We start from the raw sequence: 17,774 nt of genomic DNA, 5'->3' as shown, positions 1-17,774 counted from the left end.
GAATCCACTAGTCCACCGGATCCTTGCGATAAGCTCTGGACCTTTGCATCAGATGATTGCTGCTAGCTAGCTGCTACCGAGTGGCTATAGTGGCTAACGCCCCTGCCCCGAAGCTGGCACCAGTTAGCCCCATCTCCCGGCTAGCAAACTAAATCACTACAACTACAATACCTCTTTCACCATCTGGCCCGGACCCTATGACGACACGGCTCCCCGCCGTACCACCACGACTGGTCCACCGACATAACTCCATCCGCTGTGCCCTCTTCCGTCCTTTGCCGGACGTCAGAGCAGACTCTTCTACTTACCACGGCCTGCTAACTTTAAACACTGTGTCTCCCATGTGCTAGCGTAGTAACGACTACCCCGCGGCTTCCCTGTTCCATCTCTTGCTGTTAACTGGACCCTATGATCACTTGGCTACATAGCTGATGCCTGCTGGACTGTTCATTAATCACGGTACTCCATTTTGTTTATTTTTTGTTTATCTGTTGGCCCCTGCCTCGAACTCAGGCCCTGTGTGTAGTTAACCGACCCTCTCTGCCCATTCATCGCCATTTTACCTGTTGTTGTCTTAGCTGATTATCCGTTGTTGTCTTAGCCAGCTCTCCCCAATCAACACGTGATTGCTTTATGCCTCTCTCAAATGTCAATATGCCTTGTACACTGTTGTTTAGAATAGTTATCATTGTTTTAGTTCACTGCGGAGCCCGTAGTCCCACTCAACATGCCTCAGATACCTCCTTTGTCCCACCTCCAAGACATGCGGTGACCTCACCCAGCATAACTAGCCCACCCAGAGATGCAACCTCTCTTATCATCACTCGGTGCCTGGGCTTACCTCCACTGTACCCGCACCCTACCATGCCCCTGTCTGTACATTATGCCCTGAATCTATTCTACCACAACCAGAAATCTGCTCCTTTTATTCTGTCCCCAACGCACTAGACGGCCAGTTTTGATAGCCTTTAGCCGTACCCTCATCCTACTCTGTTCCTCGGGTGATTTGGAGGTTAACCCAGGCCCTGCGTGTCCCCAGGCACTCTCATTTCTTGACTTCTGTAACCGTAGAAGCCTTGGTTTCATGCATGTTAAGCATATCCCAGTTTAGGTCACCTAACAGAACGAACTCTGAAGATAGATGGGGGGCAATCAATTCACATATGGTGCCCAGGGCACAGCTGAGGGGGGTCTATAACAGGCGGCAACGGTGAAAGACTTATTTCTGGAGAGATTCATTTTTAAAATTAGAAGCTTGAACTGTTTGGGCATAGACCTGGAAAGTATGACAGAACTTTGCAGGCTAACTCCTCCCCCTTTGGCAGTTCTATCTTGACGGAAAATATTGTAGTTGGGTATGGAAATCTCAGAATTTTTTGTGGCCTTCCTTAGCCAGGATTCAGACACGGCAAGGTTGGTGGAGTGTGCTAAAGCAGTGAATAAAACAAACTTAGGGAGGAGGCTTCTGATGTTAAATTGGAAAACGTAGTTTGATTACCAAGATTCTAATCTTTTGAAGGGTGTAAGACACTTACATTCTTGAAAATGCTTAATGTTACGTTGTATTTTTAGTTGTCACTCTGAAATTTCCCCTGATGTTGATCCCTGTACAAGGAGACAAAGGGATGCAGCCATAACTGTTATGGCTGCATCCCTTTGTTCTCAATTTCCGCCTGAAGACATACCCTAATCTACAGCTCAGCCCCAGAGGCAAGGATATGCATATTCTTGGTATCATTTGAATGGAAACATTCTGAAGTTTGTGGAAATGTTAATTGAATGTAGGAAAATATAACACAATAGATCTGGTGGAAGAAAAGAGAAAGAGAGCATACGTTCTGTTTTTTATTGTTGTAGCGTCATCTTTCACATGTACTAGAATAGCCACACAGTCAGATAGGATGTAGGAGATAATTTTGATGGATAACACAAGAGGGCAACTGTAGGTGTGCAAAGTTTCAGACTGATAACTTCAGGAATGGGTGAGCCATATGACATTTAGCATGTAGTCACCCAGGTGTCCCACACAAGTTGCCCAAATGTACCCAAGTGGCCGAATTGGTGAAATTACCTATAACTATATACACAACAGTGCAAATAACTATATACACACACACACACAACATATCAAAAAGCAATTCTAACACACAAAAACATTTTTTTTTAAATATTCCATTTTTTTTAAAACAGTACACGCTTTAGAAGTCCTCGACACAATATTTTGCTGCCTGTGCCATGTCCCATAGCAGTATCTTTCTGATGTAAAGCAGAGGCAAACTGAACAAGTGGTGCAGTTCATGCGTCACAGAACACAACGACGCCTCCATGCTGTGCCCTTTTGGCCCTGAGGCACAGTCATGCCTGCAGTAATATGAACACCACTGGGGGCAGAGGTAGAGCGGGCAGCTTGGCACCGGGGGCTCCCAGCCGGAGTCGCTATCACTGTGAAAGAAAACAAAAAAAATATTTGTATTGTATGAGCCTTTTATCATCACATAAAATAAACAGATATGTATTGATTGTCACTAAGGTGAAGTGCTGTTCCATTCAACACCGGCCATTGTTGTGGGCCTGCCCTCCCCTGAACAGCACCCAATGGCTATTTCATATGGAAATGAATAAAAAAAATGAATAATATAAATCTGACATGGAAAATATATATACACCTGACACATACACACATACATACACATATATATATATATATATATACACATATATACACATATATACGTATATATACATATATACATATGTATATATATATGTATATATATACATATATAGACATATAGACATATAGACATATATATGTATATATATATATATATATATATATATATATATACACACGTATATATACATATATACGTATATATACACACACACACATATATATATATATATACACACACACACATATATATATATACGTATATATATATATATATATACATACATACACACATATATATACACACACACACATATATATACACACACACACATATACATATATACACACATATATATATATATATATACATATATATATATATATATATATATATATATATATACACACAGTGCCTTGTGAAAGTATTCGGCCCCCTTGAACTTTGCGACCTTTTGCCACATTTCAGGCTTCAAACATAAAGATATAAAACTGTATTTTTTTGTGAAGAATCAACAACAAGTGGGACACAATCATCAAGTGGAACGACATTTATTGGATATTTCAAACTTTTTTAACAAATTAAAAACTGAAAAATTGGGCGTGCAAAATTATTCAGCCCCCTTAAGTTAATACTTTGTAGCGCCACATTTTGCTGCGATTACAGCTGTAAGTCGCTTGGGGTATGTCTCTATCAGTTTTGCACATCGAGAGACTGACATTTTTTCCCATTCCTCCTTGCAAAACAGCTTGAGCTCAGTGAGGTTGGATGGAGAGCATTTGTGAACAGCAGTTTTCAGTTCTTTCCACAGATTCTCGATTGGATTCAGGTCTGGACTTTGACTTGGCCATTCTAACACCTGGATATGTTTATTTTTGAACCATTCCATTGTAGATTTTGCTTTATGTTTTGGATCATTGTCTTGTTGGAAGACAAATCTCCGTCCCAGTCTCAGGTCTTTTGCAGACTCCATCAGGTTTTCTTCCAGAATGGTCCTGTATTTGGCTCCATCCATTTTCCCATTATTTTAACCATCTTCCCTGTCCCTGCTGAAGAAAAGCAGGCCCAAACCATGATGCTGCCACCACCATGTTTGACAGTATGTTCAGGGTGATGAGCTGTGTTGCTTTTACGCCAAACATAACGTTTTGCATTGTTGCCAAACAGTTCAATTTTGGTTTCATCTGACCAGAGCACCTTCTTCCACATGTTTGGTGTGTCTCCCAGGTGGCTTGTGGCAAACTTTAAACAACACTTTTTATGGATATCTTTAAGAAATGGCTTTCTTCTTGCCACTATTCCATAAAGGCCAGATTTGTGCAATATACGACTGATTGTTGTCCTATGGACAGAGTCTCCCACCTCAGCTGTAGATCTCTGCAGTTCATCCAGAGTGATCATGGGCCTCTTGGCTGCATCTCTGATCAGTCTTCTCCTTGTATGAGCTGAAAGTTTAGAGGGACGGCCAGGTCTTGGTAGATTTGCAGTGGTCTGATACTCCTTCCATTTCAATATTATCGCTTGCACAGTGCTCCTTGGGATGTTTAAAGCTTGGGAAATCTTTTTGTATCCAAATCCGGCTTTAAACTTCTTCACAACAGTAACTCGGACCTGCCTGGTGTGTTCCTTGTTCTTCATGATGCTCTCTGCGCTTTTAACGGACCTCTGAGACTATCACAGCAGGTGCATTTATATGGAGACTTGATTACACACAGGTGGATTGTATTTATCATCATTAGTCATTTAGGTCAACATTGGATCATTCAGAGATCCTCACTGAACTTCTGGAGAGAGTTTGCTGCACTGAAAGTAAAGGGGCTGAATAATTTTGCACGCCCAATTTTTCAGTTTTTGATTTGTTAAAAAAGTTTTAAATATCCAATAAATGTCGTTCCACTTCATGATTGTGTTCCACTTGTTGTTGATTCTTCCCAAAAAAATACAGTTTTATATCTTTATGTTTGAAGCCTGAAATGTGGCAAAAGGTCGCAAAGTTCAAGGGGGCCGAATACTTTCGCCAGGCACTGTATTCTAGGTCGGAACCATCCAGGGTGGTGATGCTAGTCGGGCGTGCGGGTGCAGGCAGCGAACGGTTGAAAAGCATGCATTTGGTTTTACTAGCGTTTAAGAGCAGTTGGAGGCCACGGAAGGAGTGTTTTATGGCATTGAAGCTCGTTTGGAGGTTAGATAGCACAGTGTCCAAGGACGGGCCGGAAGTATACAGAATGGTGTCGTCTGCGTAGAGGTGGATCAGTGAATCGCCCGCAGCAAGAGCAACATCATTGATATATACAGAGAAAAGAGTCGGCCCGAGAATTGAACCCTGTGGCACCCCCATAGAGACTGCCAGAGGACCGGACAGCATGCCCTCCGATTTGACACACTGAACTCTGTCTGCAAAGTAGTTGGTGAACCAGGCAAGGCAGTCATCAGAAAAACCGAGGCTACTGAGTCTGCCGATCAGAATATGGTGATTGACAGTCGAAAGCCTTGGCAAGGTCGATGAAGATGGCTGCACAGTACTGTCTTTTATCGATGGCGGTTATGATATCGTTTAGTACCTTGAGCGTGGCTGAGGTGCACCCGTGACCGGCTCGGAAACCAGATTGCACAGCGGAGAAGGTACCAAATTCAGTTCGGACATTTGGAACAGTTAGCAGGATAAAGTCAAGCGAACGAAGAGAGTACCCACCACATTTCTGAACAATAAAAATGCACAAATAAAAACGTAATAAACCCAAAATGGCTTTGTAAATAAAAGTATACCAGTGACTGAGTCTACGAGTGACTAGAGAAGGCCAGCCAACCCTGGTATACAAAGTGCAGTGGTGCCTAAAGGTTTTGCAGTTTAAAATAAATAAATCTTAAAGTGCAATGGTAAAGAGTGTCAATTGATCTCAAACACTGAGCGGAAGCATTCATACAGTGCCTTGCGAAAGTATTCGGCCCCCTTGAACTTTGCAACCTTTTGCCACATTTCAGGCTTCAAACATAAAGATATAAAACTGTATTTTTTTGTGAAGAATCAACAACAAGTGAGACACAATCATAAAGTGGAACGACATTTATTGGATATTTCAAACTTTTTTAACAAATCAAAAACTGAAAAATTGGGCGTGCAAAATTATTCAGCCCCCTTAAGTTAATACTTTGTAGCGCCACCTTTTGCTGCGATTACAGCTGTAAGTCGCTTGAGGTATGTCTCTATCAGTTTTGCACATCGAGAGACTGAACATTTTTCCCATTCCTCCTTGCAAAACAGCTCGAGCTCAGTGAGGTTGGATGGAGAGCATTTGTGAACAGCAGTTTTCAGTTCTTTCCACAGATTCTCGATTGGATTCAGGTCTGGACTTTGACTTGGCCATTCTAACACCTGGATATGTTTATTTTTGAACCATTCCATTGTAGATTTAGCTTTTTATGTTTTGGATCATTGTCTTGTTGGAAGACAAATCTCCGTCCCAGTCTCAGGTCTTTTGCAGACTCCATCAGGTTTTCTTCCAGAATGGTCCTGTATTTGGCTCCATCCATCTTCCCATCAATTTTAACCATCTTCCCTGTCCCTGCTGAAGAAAAGCAGGCCCAAACCATGATGCTGCCACCACCATGTTTGACAGTGGGGATGGTGTGTTCAGCTGTGTTGCTTTTACGCCAAACATAACGTTTTGCATTGTTGCCAAAAAGTTCAATTTTGGTTTCATCTGACCAGAGCACCTTCTTCCACATGTTTGGTGTGTCTCTCAGGTGGCTTGTGGCACACTTTAAACAACACTTTTTATGGATATCTTTAAGAAATGGCTTTCTTCTTGCCACTCTTCCATAAAGGCCAGATTTGTGCAATATATGACTGATTGTTGTCCTATGGACAGAGTCTCCCACCTCAGCTGTAGATCTCTGCAGTTCATCCAGAGTGATCATGGGCCTCTTGGCTGCATCTCTGATCAGTCTTCTCCTTGTATGAGCTGAAAGTTTAGAGGGACGGCCAGGTCTTGGTAGATTTGCAGTGGTCTGATACTCCTTCCATTTCAATATTATCGCTTGCACAGTGCTCCTTGGGATGTTTAAAGCTTGGGAAATCTTTTTGTATCCAAATCCGGCTTTAAACTTCTTCACAACAGTATCTCGGACCTGCCTGGTGTGTTCCTTGTTCTTCATGATGCTCTCTGCGCTTTTAACGGACCTCTGAGACTATCACAGTGCAGGTGCATTTATACGGAGACTTGATTACACACAGGTGGATTGTATTTATCATCATTAGTCATTTAGGTCAACATTGGATCATTCAGAGATCCTCACTGAACTTCTGGAGAGAGTTTGCTGCACTGAAAGTAAAGGGGCTGAATAATTTTGCACGCCCTATTTTTCAGTTTTTGATTTGTTAAAAAAGTGTGAAATATCCAATAAATGTCGTTCCACTTCATGATTGTGTCCCACTTGTTGTTGATTCTTCACAAAAAATACAGTTTTATATCTTTATGTTTGAAGCCTGAAATGTGGCAAAAGGTCGTAAAGTTCAAGGGGGCCGAATAATTTTGCAAGGCACTGTATATAAAATATCCCCATAGTCTAGTAAAGGCATAAATGTAGCTGATACTAGCCTCCTTCTGTCTTCAAAAGAAAAACAGGCCTTTTCCTAAAATAAAATCCCAATATTTTTGTAAATTGTTGAATATGCAATTTAAAAGAGAGGCCATCATCAATTAAAATTCCAAGATATGTATATGAGGTTACAACCTCAATCTCCTTGCCCTGACAGGTAGTAATAGGTGAAAGGGTCAGAGGACCATTTCTTGCATTATAAAACACCATTAGTTTAGTTTTCTCAGTATTGAGGATAAGCTTCAATTGACACAAGGTATGTTGAACAGTATAAAAAGGAGTTTGCATGTTCTGGAAAGCTTTTGTAAGAGACGAGGCAAAACAGTAAATAACAGTATCATCAGCATAAAAATGAAGTTGTGCATTTTGGACATTTTTGTCTAAATCATTTATATAAATAGTGAATAAGAGAGGACCAAGTACAGAGCCTTGGGGCACACCATTCCAGACAAGCAATTTAACAGACATAAGCCCATCAAATTGAGTGCACTGAGTTTTATCAGACAGATAGTTAACAAACCATGCAACTGCATGCTCCGAAAGACCTACACTCGACAATCTCTGCCTTAGTATAGCATGATCAACTGTATCAAAAGCATTAGAGAGATCAATAAAAAGTGAGACACTGTTGTTCTGCTGATGTGGAAGCCACACACAATACTGTAGTATTAGTCAAATGTAGTGTTAAGCCATTTCTTACAAGACCCTACTTTTACTGTCCATAGAGGTTCAGTGCATTTTAGGCCGGTTTCCCAGACACAGAATAGTCCTGGACTAAAAAGCAGTTTCAATAGAGATTCTCCATTGAGAATTAATTTTACTCCTAGACTAGTCTTAATATGTAATCAGGAAACCATCCCCAAAAGTAATGTATTATAAGAAAACCTTTTAGGCATACTAAATGTCTAAAAATACATAATAAAGAGAAAAATTGCTATTTATATACACATGCATACGTTTAAAAAAAAAAAATGTAATGCCTAATATGTGATCTCTATATCTCTAGCACACCTAATTTTATGTTTAACCTTCTCTTAAACAACCCTGCTTGTGCTGTCCATACCATAGAGATCCTATTGTTTTATACAATATATATACAAAAGTATTTGGACACCCCTTCAAATGAGTGATTTCGACTATTTCAGCCACACCCGTTGCTGACCGGTGTATAAAATCGAGTACACAGCCATGCAATCTTCATAGACAAACATTGGCAGTAGAATGACCCCTCTGAAGAGCTCAGTGATTTTCAACGTGGCACTGTCCTAGGATGCCACCTTTCCAACATATCAGTTAATCAAATTTCTGCCCTGCTAGAGCTGCTCCGGTCAACTGTAAGTGCTGTTATTGTGAATTGGAAATGTCTAGGAGCAACAACGGCTCAGCCGCGTAGTGGTAGGCCACACAAGCTCACAGAACGGGACCGCAGAGTGCTGAAGTGCGTAGCGAGTAAAAATAGTCTGTCCTCGCTCAGTTGCAACACTCACTACCAAGTTCCAAACTGCCTCTGCAAGCAACGTCAGCACAAGAACTGTTCGTCAGGAGCTTAATGAAATGGGTTTCCGTGCCCAAGCAGCCGCACACAAGCCTAAGATCACCAACCGCATAGTGCCAACTGTAAAGTTTGGGGGCGGAGGAATAATGGTCTGGGGCTGTTTTTCATGGTTCGGGGCTTGGCCCCTAAACTCCAGTGAAGGGAAATCTTAACGCTACAGCATACAATGACATTCCAGATGATTCTTTGCTTCCAACTTTGTGGCAACAGTTTGGGGAAGGCCCATTTCTGTGCACAAAGTGAGGTCCATACAGAAGTTGTTTGTCGAAATCGGTGTGGAAGAACTTGAGTGCCCTGCACAGAGCCCTGCTCTCAACCCCATCGAACACCTTTGGGATGAATTGGAATGCAGACTGCAAGCCAGACCTAATCGCCCAACATCAGTGCCCGACCCTACTAATGCTCTTGTGGCTGAATTGAAGTAAGTCCCCGCAGCAATGTTCCAACATCTAGTGGAAAGCTTACCCAGAAGAGTGGAGGCTGTTATAGCAGCAAAGGGGGGACCAACTCCATATTAATACCAGTGATTTTGGAATGAGATGTTCGACAAGCAGGTGTCCACATACGTTTGGTCATAGTGTATGTTCTAAATGTAATTCTATGGTCCATGCAGGTTCAGTGCTATAACACAGAAGAGGACCAATGGCAGTATGTGTCATCCTGTCCCTTCTCTCAGAGATGCATCAATGCCACCGCACACAATAACACCATCTATGTGGTGGGAGGCCTCCTGGACCAGATTTACAGCTACACACCAAAGACCGATAACTGGAGCAAAGTGGTGGACTTGCCAATGAAACTGGTAAGTGAATTTGATACTAGTATGTGTAACCAGTGGGTTACATAAAATAGGGAAATCACTTTGCTTTTGACAACTCCTGTTTGTCAATTGCCAGATAAGGATTTACAATCACAATTGTTGAAATCACAACAAAAACAATCCCTATGTAGACACCCGTGTAGACACCCGTGTACAGCGAATGGGATTATAATTTCTGATATGGCCACATATGAGAAGAAACAGGAGTTGAGGAGCAGTAGGCCATTCATTTATAATTTGTGGGGTGTAAAGCTTCTAAAGCCACATGATTTTGGAGCTGCCTGTCACATATTAGTTTGGTATGGGTTGAAATGACATATTATCCAAGGAAAGGAAAAAAAGAAACCTGGGACGGTTTTTATGAGGCTTTTCAGAGTAGGTGTGCTGATCTAGGATTTTATCTTTTAGTTTTATCTTTTGGAACATAATGAACAAGATGAACAGGGACAGGGGCGACCTGATCCTAGATCAGCACTCCTACTCTGAGACGCTTTATGAATAAGCCCCTGACCCTTATGTCTCTGTGTCTGTCTATCAGGAGAGCTGTGGCCTGACTGTGTGTGAGGGGAAGGTCTACATTGTCGGGGGGAGAGATAGTTGTGCCTCGGCCACCGACCAGGTTTGGGCCTACAGTCCTGAGAGCGGCAAGCTGACAGACGAGAAGCCCATGTCACGCAGTGTCAGCTACCACGGTTGTGTCACTGTCACCCAGTGGCCACCAAAGAAGACCCACTGAGGTGTAGGTGGAAGTTGCCACTAGACGCTGATCATGGGTCAGTTATACTAATTGTTAAAGTTCGTTTTGGGGGAGGAGAAATTGATCCTAGCTCTGTACCTAGGGGTACCCAGAACCTGGGCTGCTGCCTGATGATTGGCAGTTGACTGAATCATGTTCCCATAGCCTGCTACTATTGGATGAAAGTACTTACAACTCCCTCCCCCATCTATAGACCACAGGAATGATAAGAGGCGACAAGAGACGCCTCAGAGCTCACGTTTTGAGGTTGTTGCTTCAACGCCTTGTCAGTTGTGTATTTATGTAATATGTTGTTAGATGCCATTTCATTGAGGAAGAGGCCCAGAACATACACTACCGTTCAAATGTTTAAAAATGCACATTTTTCATCCATTAAAATAACATCAAATTGATCAGAAATGCATTGTAGACATTGTTAATGTTGTAAATGACTATTGTAGCTGGAAACGGCAAATTTTTTTAATGGAATATCTACGTAGGCGTACGGAGGCCCATTATCAGCAACCATCACTCCTGTGTTCCAATGGCACGACTTATTAGCTAATCCATGTTTATAATTTTAAAGGACTAATTGATCATTAGAAAACCCTTTTGCAATTATGTTAGCACAACTGAAAACTGTTGTTCTAAATAAAGAAGCAATAAAACTGGCTTTCTGTAGGCTAGTTGAGTATCTGGAGCGTTGGCATTTGAGGGTTCGATTACAGGCTCAAAATGGCCAGAAACAAAGAACTTTCTTCTGAAACTCGTCATTCTATTCTTGTTCTGAGAAATTAAGGCTATTACATGCGAGAAATTGCCAAGAAACTGAAGATCTCATATAACGCTGTGTACTACTCCCTTCACAGAATAGCGCAAACTGGCACTAACCAGAATAGAAAGAGGAGTGGGTGGCCCCGGTGTACATGTTTCTGGCCAATTTGAGCCTGTAATCGAACCCACAAATGCTGATGCTCCAGATACACAACTAGTCTAAAGGCCAGTTTTATTGCTCCTTTAATCAGAACAACAGTTTCCAGCTGTGCTAACATAATTGCAAAAGGTTTTTCTAATGATCAATTAGCCTTTTAAAATGATAAACTTGGATTAGCTAACACAACGTGCCACTGGAACACAGGAGTGATGGTTGCTGATAATGGGCCTCAGTACACCTAGATATTCCATAAAAAATCTGCCGTTTCCGGCTACAATAGTCATTTACAACATTAACAATGTCTACACTGTATTTCTGATCAATTTTATGTTATTTTAATGGACAACATTTTTGCTTTTCTTTCAAAAACGAGGACATTTCTAAGTGACTCCAAACTTTTGAAAGGTGGTGTACACTTACACATTTGCTCACTTTAGTGACCTTGCTTCAATGGAAGGTTTCCTTGAGTGTCTATTGTTTTTTTTAAAAATGGCACCTTTAGGAACCTGCCATCCTGCATTTTTTGCTTATTATCCATTTGGCCTCGATCCTGACAATGACCTCAACAAGACTGTCAGATGAGGAACCTCACTGTCAACTCTGTTTGTGTCCCAAATGGCACCCTATTCCCTATAGTGTACTACTTTTGACCAAGGCTCTGAACAGAAGTAGTGCACTATATAGGGAGTAGGGTGCCATTTTGGAGATATAGATTGCACAATGCTGTGTGCTCTGTGACAGGTATACCACACAGATACAAAGAGGGAGGAGATTCCATATCAAGTGCAGATGAGACATGATAAAATCACATCAAGGCTTACATTCCACAGTTGATGGCCTGTAATTACTGGTTAGAAACAGATAGTGAAACAAGACTTCTTATGAACTAAATAGAGACTTCTAGTGTTCTGATGAATTATCACTACCCGTAGTCTCCTGTCATTTGAAGCATGAGAAAAGTAGGCATCTGGCCACCCTTACCTACTCTTTGATTTAGATTCAGGTTCAGTTAAATGACCTGAGACAAATGTTTGTGATGGTTTAGTGACCATGTCTACTTGTATGTATTGCTTATACACAGTCTAAGGGGCAAATCCTAATTTCCACTCAAATATGATTTTGACTTAGAAAATTTGAAGTCAGGATTCACCCCTTAGCACTTAATACAGCAGACAGGTCCTTCAGTTCCTGCATTTTAAGTCATTATTGCCTCATAACTGACAGCATATGAACTGACATTGATCAACAAGCACTTGACATGAATCCTAACTTGAGATCCACATGCATAACTCGGATTTAATCATTTATTGATGTAAATGGGAGACTTACATACATCCAGGGCTCTGTTCAACCTGTAGTGCTGAAGCGTAATAGAAATGTAAAGGTAATTTCCGATTGAGCCGGCATTTGCAGTGTTTACCGCGTGAATACAGTCTCCGCTAACGCAGGAACGTTGCCTTTCAATTTCAATCACGCTGTAACGCTGAACTTCCGTGATACGGATTGAATAGAGCCCATAAACTTTCAGTGATGCGCACAGATCACAATGACCAAGTTATCAAAAGAGAAAACAGAACAGTACTTTTAAGAACTGTGATAGCATAATTACAAGATTAAGTTATGTTTATACACCAAATTGTTGTTTTATGAAATAGAGTAAGGTTCTTAGGACTCTCTTTCTGAGTTAACTGAGAGGGGTCTTTTGAAGCTTGGGCTGGCAACTGTTGAAGAGATGGTTTCCACTCTAGCTTCCTGCAGTTAGTCTGGGCGTATGGTCAAGGAAAATAGGTTTTGCTTGAGCTGACAATGGCTTGCTGATAAAAACCTAAAGTTGGCAATTCATAGACAAGATGTGGTGTGTTCCTTTTATTGTATTCTAATGCTGATTTAACTTTCCATTTGAATGAAGGAATCACTGTGCAAACTCTCCAGCTCATACCCATACAATGTGATTGACATGCCAATATTGTTTTCCAAGATGTGGTGTGTGACCCGAGATAGAGATAACCTGGAAGAGTTTACAACAATGCCTCATTTTCTCATCTTCCTGGCATCTGGGAAACTAAGCTGGATGGAAGTAAAGCAACATCCCGTGCAGATAACCAGGACATCAACCAAGGGGGCTTATGGGAAGGTTAGAAATGACTGACTAAGCATTTTTAGGGCCTATATAATATCTCTTTATTCCTTATCAGTTAGGCTCTCAGCCGACGGTTTCATTATTGCAATAATTAATCGATATTACATAAAGATGATCGTTTGAAGAAATGACCAAGTCTCTCTCAGTACTGAATTTCCACGACAGAACACTGACCACATAGCACAAATTAATTATTTTTTAACAGTAACAATACTTATTTTGTAGATAAAACTTATTTGAACGTTTATCTTCACTCTAACCTGGTCAGTTGTATGTATTCATATAGTTTCCTTTAAGTAAAAGTTTTAGTGTGTGAAGAAACTAGGTCACAATTTGAATTGAACGACACTTTCAGACATACCTGAACTCCCTAATCCCTGTTTTAAAAATTGTATTCTAATGCTGATTTAACTTTCCATTTGAATGAAGGAATCACTGTGCAAACTCTCCAGCTCATACCCATACAATGTGATTGACATGCCAATATTGTTTTCCAAGATGTGGTGTGTGACCCGAGATAGAGATAACCTGGAAGAGTTTACAACAATGCCTCATTTTCTCATCTTCCTGGCATCTGGGAAACTAAGCTGGATGGAAGTAAAGCAACATCCCGTGCAGATAACCAGGACATCAACCAAGGGGGCTTATGGGAAGGTTAGAAATGACTGACTAAGCATTTTTAGGGCCTATATAATATCTCTTTATTTCTTATCAGTTAGGCTCTCAGCCGACGGTTTCATTATTGCAATAATTAATCGATATTACATAAAGATGATCGTTTGAAGAAATGACTCTCTCAGTACTGAATTTCCACGACAGAACACTGACCACATAGCACAAATTAATTATTTTTTAACAGTAACAATACTTATTTTGTAGATAAATCTTATTTGAACGTATATCTTCACTCTAACCTGGTCAGTTGTATGTATTCATATAGTTCCCTTTTTGTAAATGTTTTAGTGTGTGAAGAAACTAGGTCACAATTTGAATTGAATGACACTTTCCACTCAAATCTGATTTTGACTTAGAAAATTTGAAATCCCATACTTCAATATGAAACATACTGTATGTGTATGATGTACATACCTGAACTCCCTAATCCCTGTTTTAAAAATTGTATTCTAATGCTGATTTAACTTTCCATTTGAATGAAGGAATCACTGTGCAAACTCTCCAGCTCATACCCATACAATGTGATTGACATGCCAATATTGTTTTCCAGTGTTTTCTGTTTTTGGCTGACCAGGTTAAGTATTTTTGATTATTACTAATTTAAGTGTGAGATTCCAATAAAGCTGATTTTCCTACAGTGAAGGTATTGAATACATTTCTGGATAAATAGGTATCAGATAATTGAAACGGACAATGTTCCCTGTAGTCTGCAACAGTGCTGTTATGGTGAGCTACAATCTCAGACAGTTTTCAGTTAGATTTTTGGGGAGGCCTGGCTTCCCTTGGCATCCATGAAAACATGCCATTGGACGTGTTTACTATTATTTAGACAATTTACACATTGTTAAGACACTAATTGGAACTGAGAGGAACAGCAATTGGAAATAATTTCGTCAACCTCCAGGGTCCTCACCCCAGAAACCCTAAGGTGGTCATCGCATTTGCCAAAATATTTTACCACTGACTCTTGAGTATGATAAGAAATTGTATTTTTCTGCTGTAAGAGCTGTTGTGATATCATCTGTTATCTTAATCCTCTCTTGTTCATGGAAGCGTCTGGTTACATTCCAGCGAAGGCACAGTGGTATCAGATATCTATCTTTAATCTACTGGTATTATGGGACTGATGTACGGGAACAAACAAACAAGTCACCATCAGACCAGTTTTGAAGTTTCTCAGAAAACCTAAGGCAACTTGCCTCTCAAGCTTCCTTAGAGAACTGACCTGAAATGGTGAAATTGTAAAGGTTCTCATGTACTGTAGATAGGAATGTCTTCTTAAGAAAGTAGGGTAACACTTCATTTTAAGGGGTCCTTATTACAGTGTAATTGCATGTTTAATTACACTGTAACAAGTATTGTAGTTCATTGTAATAGCTCATAGTTACACTGTAACAACAACATGTTGTTATAACTGGTGGTTATTGCGGTCTGTAATTACAGAGGAGTAACAAATACTTGTTACACATGGGAAAGTTTCCCCTAAAATCATCCAATTCAGTGTGTAGTTTCTTCTCAGCTGCATCTGATTCAGTAATAACTGTCACAAGGTTGTAATCTCTTGTCGACAGATGTGCTGGGTGTCCAAGATTACAGAGGTTGGCGGATCAATAGGCTTTAATTACCTACCCGTGAATGTGCACTCTTCAAAATCTCCAGTCAATGTGGTTGCTAGCACTTGTCCCCAAAAAGTGTACCATCTGTTAGTCAGCAACTCCACACAAAAAAAATGTCTGGGTGTGTGCCAGCTCATGCTTTTTAATCTAGATTACCCATTATGACAACCTGAACCTCCTTGCCATCTGAGTCAGAGGATAAACCCACAAGTACACCAGAGAGTACATGTAATATCTGCATAAGTACAATGTAATTACTAAGTGTTACACAGGATTTGGCTAGTTAAAGTGAAGGGTATCTTGAGGTATACTTACATATCTGTAATAAATACAAAGTTGTCGATAGTTCTTACACAGGATTTAGCTATTTGAAGTGAAGTGTAACTTTATAGATACCTATGATACATTTCTATATAATTACTCATTACCAATTGAAAATACCTACAAACAAATAAGAGCTTCTATTTTAGTAAATTGTATTGCAACATGTAAAAAATACCTTATATTTCTTACAAAACAATAAGGATTTTGATGGCATAGAATGCCCTTCTTGCCTTGTCTCTCAGATCGTTCACAGCTGTTAGATTAATAATTAGATGAATTACATTAAACAAAGATATATAGGTCTACTCAATAACATAAAAATAACTATTTTAGAGGTGACTCAAATCTGTAGCCTATAGTATGGTGAGTAGCCTAGATAGCTAGCTAATTTAGAAAAACGGGATTGTCTTTTTCTTCCATTTTTAACATTACAAGAAACAATGGAAATCGACAACTCAGTCTCTGTCTTCATCCGTTTCTTTCTTGTAAGCATTTTCCCATTCCTGGAGTCTGAGACATTTTGGGAATCTGTGGAAGAGAAGAAGAGTATAAACTATCAAAATAAACCGCCGTTAGTCAGCACCTCCACACAAACACATTTTTCTGGGTGCGCCAGCTCATGTTTTTTAATCAGAGAAGAAGAGTATGACAGTTTTCATAGACACTATACATTACCCCTAGTTACCATCATCATCATGATTTCTATAGTTTAGGCATATAGCAGCTTAAGCCCCACCCTCTTCAACATATACAGTGCCTTGCGAAAGTATTCGGCCCCCTTGAACTTTGCGACCTTTTGCCACATTTCAGGCTTCAAACATAAAGATATAAAACTGTATTTTTTTTGTGAAGAATCAACAACAAGTGGGACACAATCATGAAGTGGAACGACATTTATTGGATATTTCAAACTTTTTTAACAAATCAAAAACTGAAAAATTGGGCGTGCAAAATTATTCAGCCCCCTTAAGTTAATACTTTGTAGCGCCACCTTTTGTTGCGATTACAGCTGTAAGTCGCTTGGGGTATGTCTCGATCAGTTTTGCACAGCGAGAGACTGAATTTTTTTCCCATTCCTCCTTGCAAAACAGCTCGAGCTCAGTGAGGTTGGATGGAGAGCATTTGTGAACAGCAGTTTTCAGTTCTTTCCACAGATTCTCGATTGGATTCAGGTCTGGACTTTGACTTGGCCATTCTAACACCTGGATATGTTTATTTTTGAACCATTCCATTGTAGATTTAGCTTTTTATGTTTTGGATCATTGTCTTGTTGGAAGACAAATCTCCGTCCCAGTCTCAGGTCTTTTGCAGACTCCATCAGGTTTTCTTCCAGAATGGTCCTGTATTTGGCTCCATCCATCTTCCCATCAATTTTAACCATCTTCCCTGTCCCTGCTGAAGAAAAGCAGGCCCAAACCATGATGCTGCCACCACCATGTTTGACAGTGAGGATGGTGTGTTCAGCTGTGTTGTTTTACGCCAAACATAACGTTTTGCATTGTTGCCAAAAAGTTCAATTTTGGTTTCATCTGACCAGAGCACCTTCTTCCACATGTTTGGTGTGTCTCCCAGGTGGCTTGTGGCAAACTTTAAAAGACACTTTTGATGGATATCTTTAAGAAATGGCTTTCTTCTTGCCACTCTTCCATAAAGGCCAGATTTGTGCAATATACGACTGATTGTTGTCCTATGGACAGAGT

General features: G+C 40.4%; 1 protein-coding gene and 1 long non-coding RNA gene across 2 annotated transcripts in view; one reads left to right on the top strand and one right to left on the bottom strand.

The window, feature by feature from the left end:
* The first annotated feature begins 9,418 nt into the window (after positions 1-9,418).
* LOC118936917 (kelch-like protein 35) lies at positions 9,419-10,842 on the top strand. Its single transcript, XM_036934569.1, has 2 exons — positions 9,419-9,631; positions 10,188-10,842. The coding sequence occupies exons 1-2, from the start codon at positions 9,437-9,439 to the stop codon at positions 10,383-10,385; spliced, it is 393 nt and encodes a 130-aa protein (XP_036790464.1). The 5' UTR covers positions 9,419-9,436; the 3' UTR covers positions 10,386-10,842.
* Positions 10,843-16,209: 5,367 nt separating this feature from the next.
* Positions 16,210-17,774, bottom strand: part of LOC110533433 — a 5,671-nt gene continuing 4,106 nt past the window's right edge. The window contains exon 2 of the long non-coding RNA XR_005053593.1: positions 16,210-16,602. This is a non-coding gene — a long non-coding RNA (uncharacterized LOC110533433). The remainder of the gene's footprint in view (positions 16,603-17,774) is intronic.

The sequence above is a fragment of the Oncorhynchus mykiss genome, chromosome 10, assembly GCF_013265735.2.
Source record: "Oncorhynchus mykiss isolate Arlee chromosome 10, USDA_OmykA_1.1, whole genome shotgun sequence".
NCBI classification, from domain to species: domain Eukaryota; kingdom Metazoa; phylum Chordata; class Actinopteri; order Salmoniformes; family Salmonidae; genus Oncorhynchus; species Oncorhynchus mykiss.
This window is presented reverse-complemented; position numbering and strand designations above follow the sequence as displayed.

Excerpts from the sequence above, each read along its gene's own strand:
- LOC118936917 (XM_036934569.1), top strand. The coding sequence starts at position 9,437 with ATGCAGGTTCAGTGCTATAACACAGAAGAGGACCAATGGCAGTATGTG. Across the intron at positions 9,632-10,187 it reads TGGACTTGCCAATGAAACTG|GAGAGCTGTGGCCTGACTGT; the intron begins GTAAGTGAATTT and ends TCTGTCTATCAG.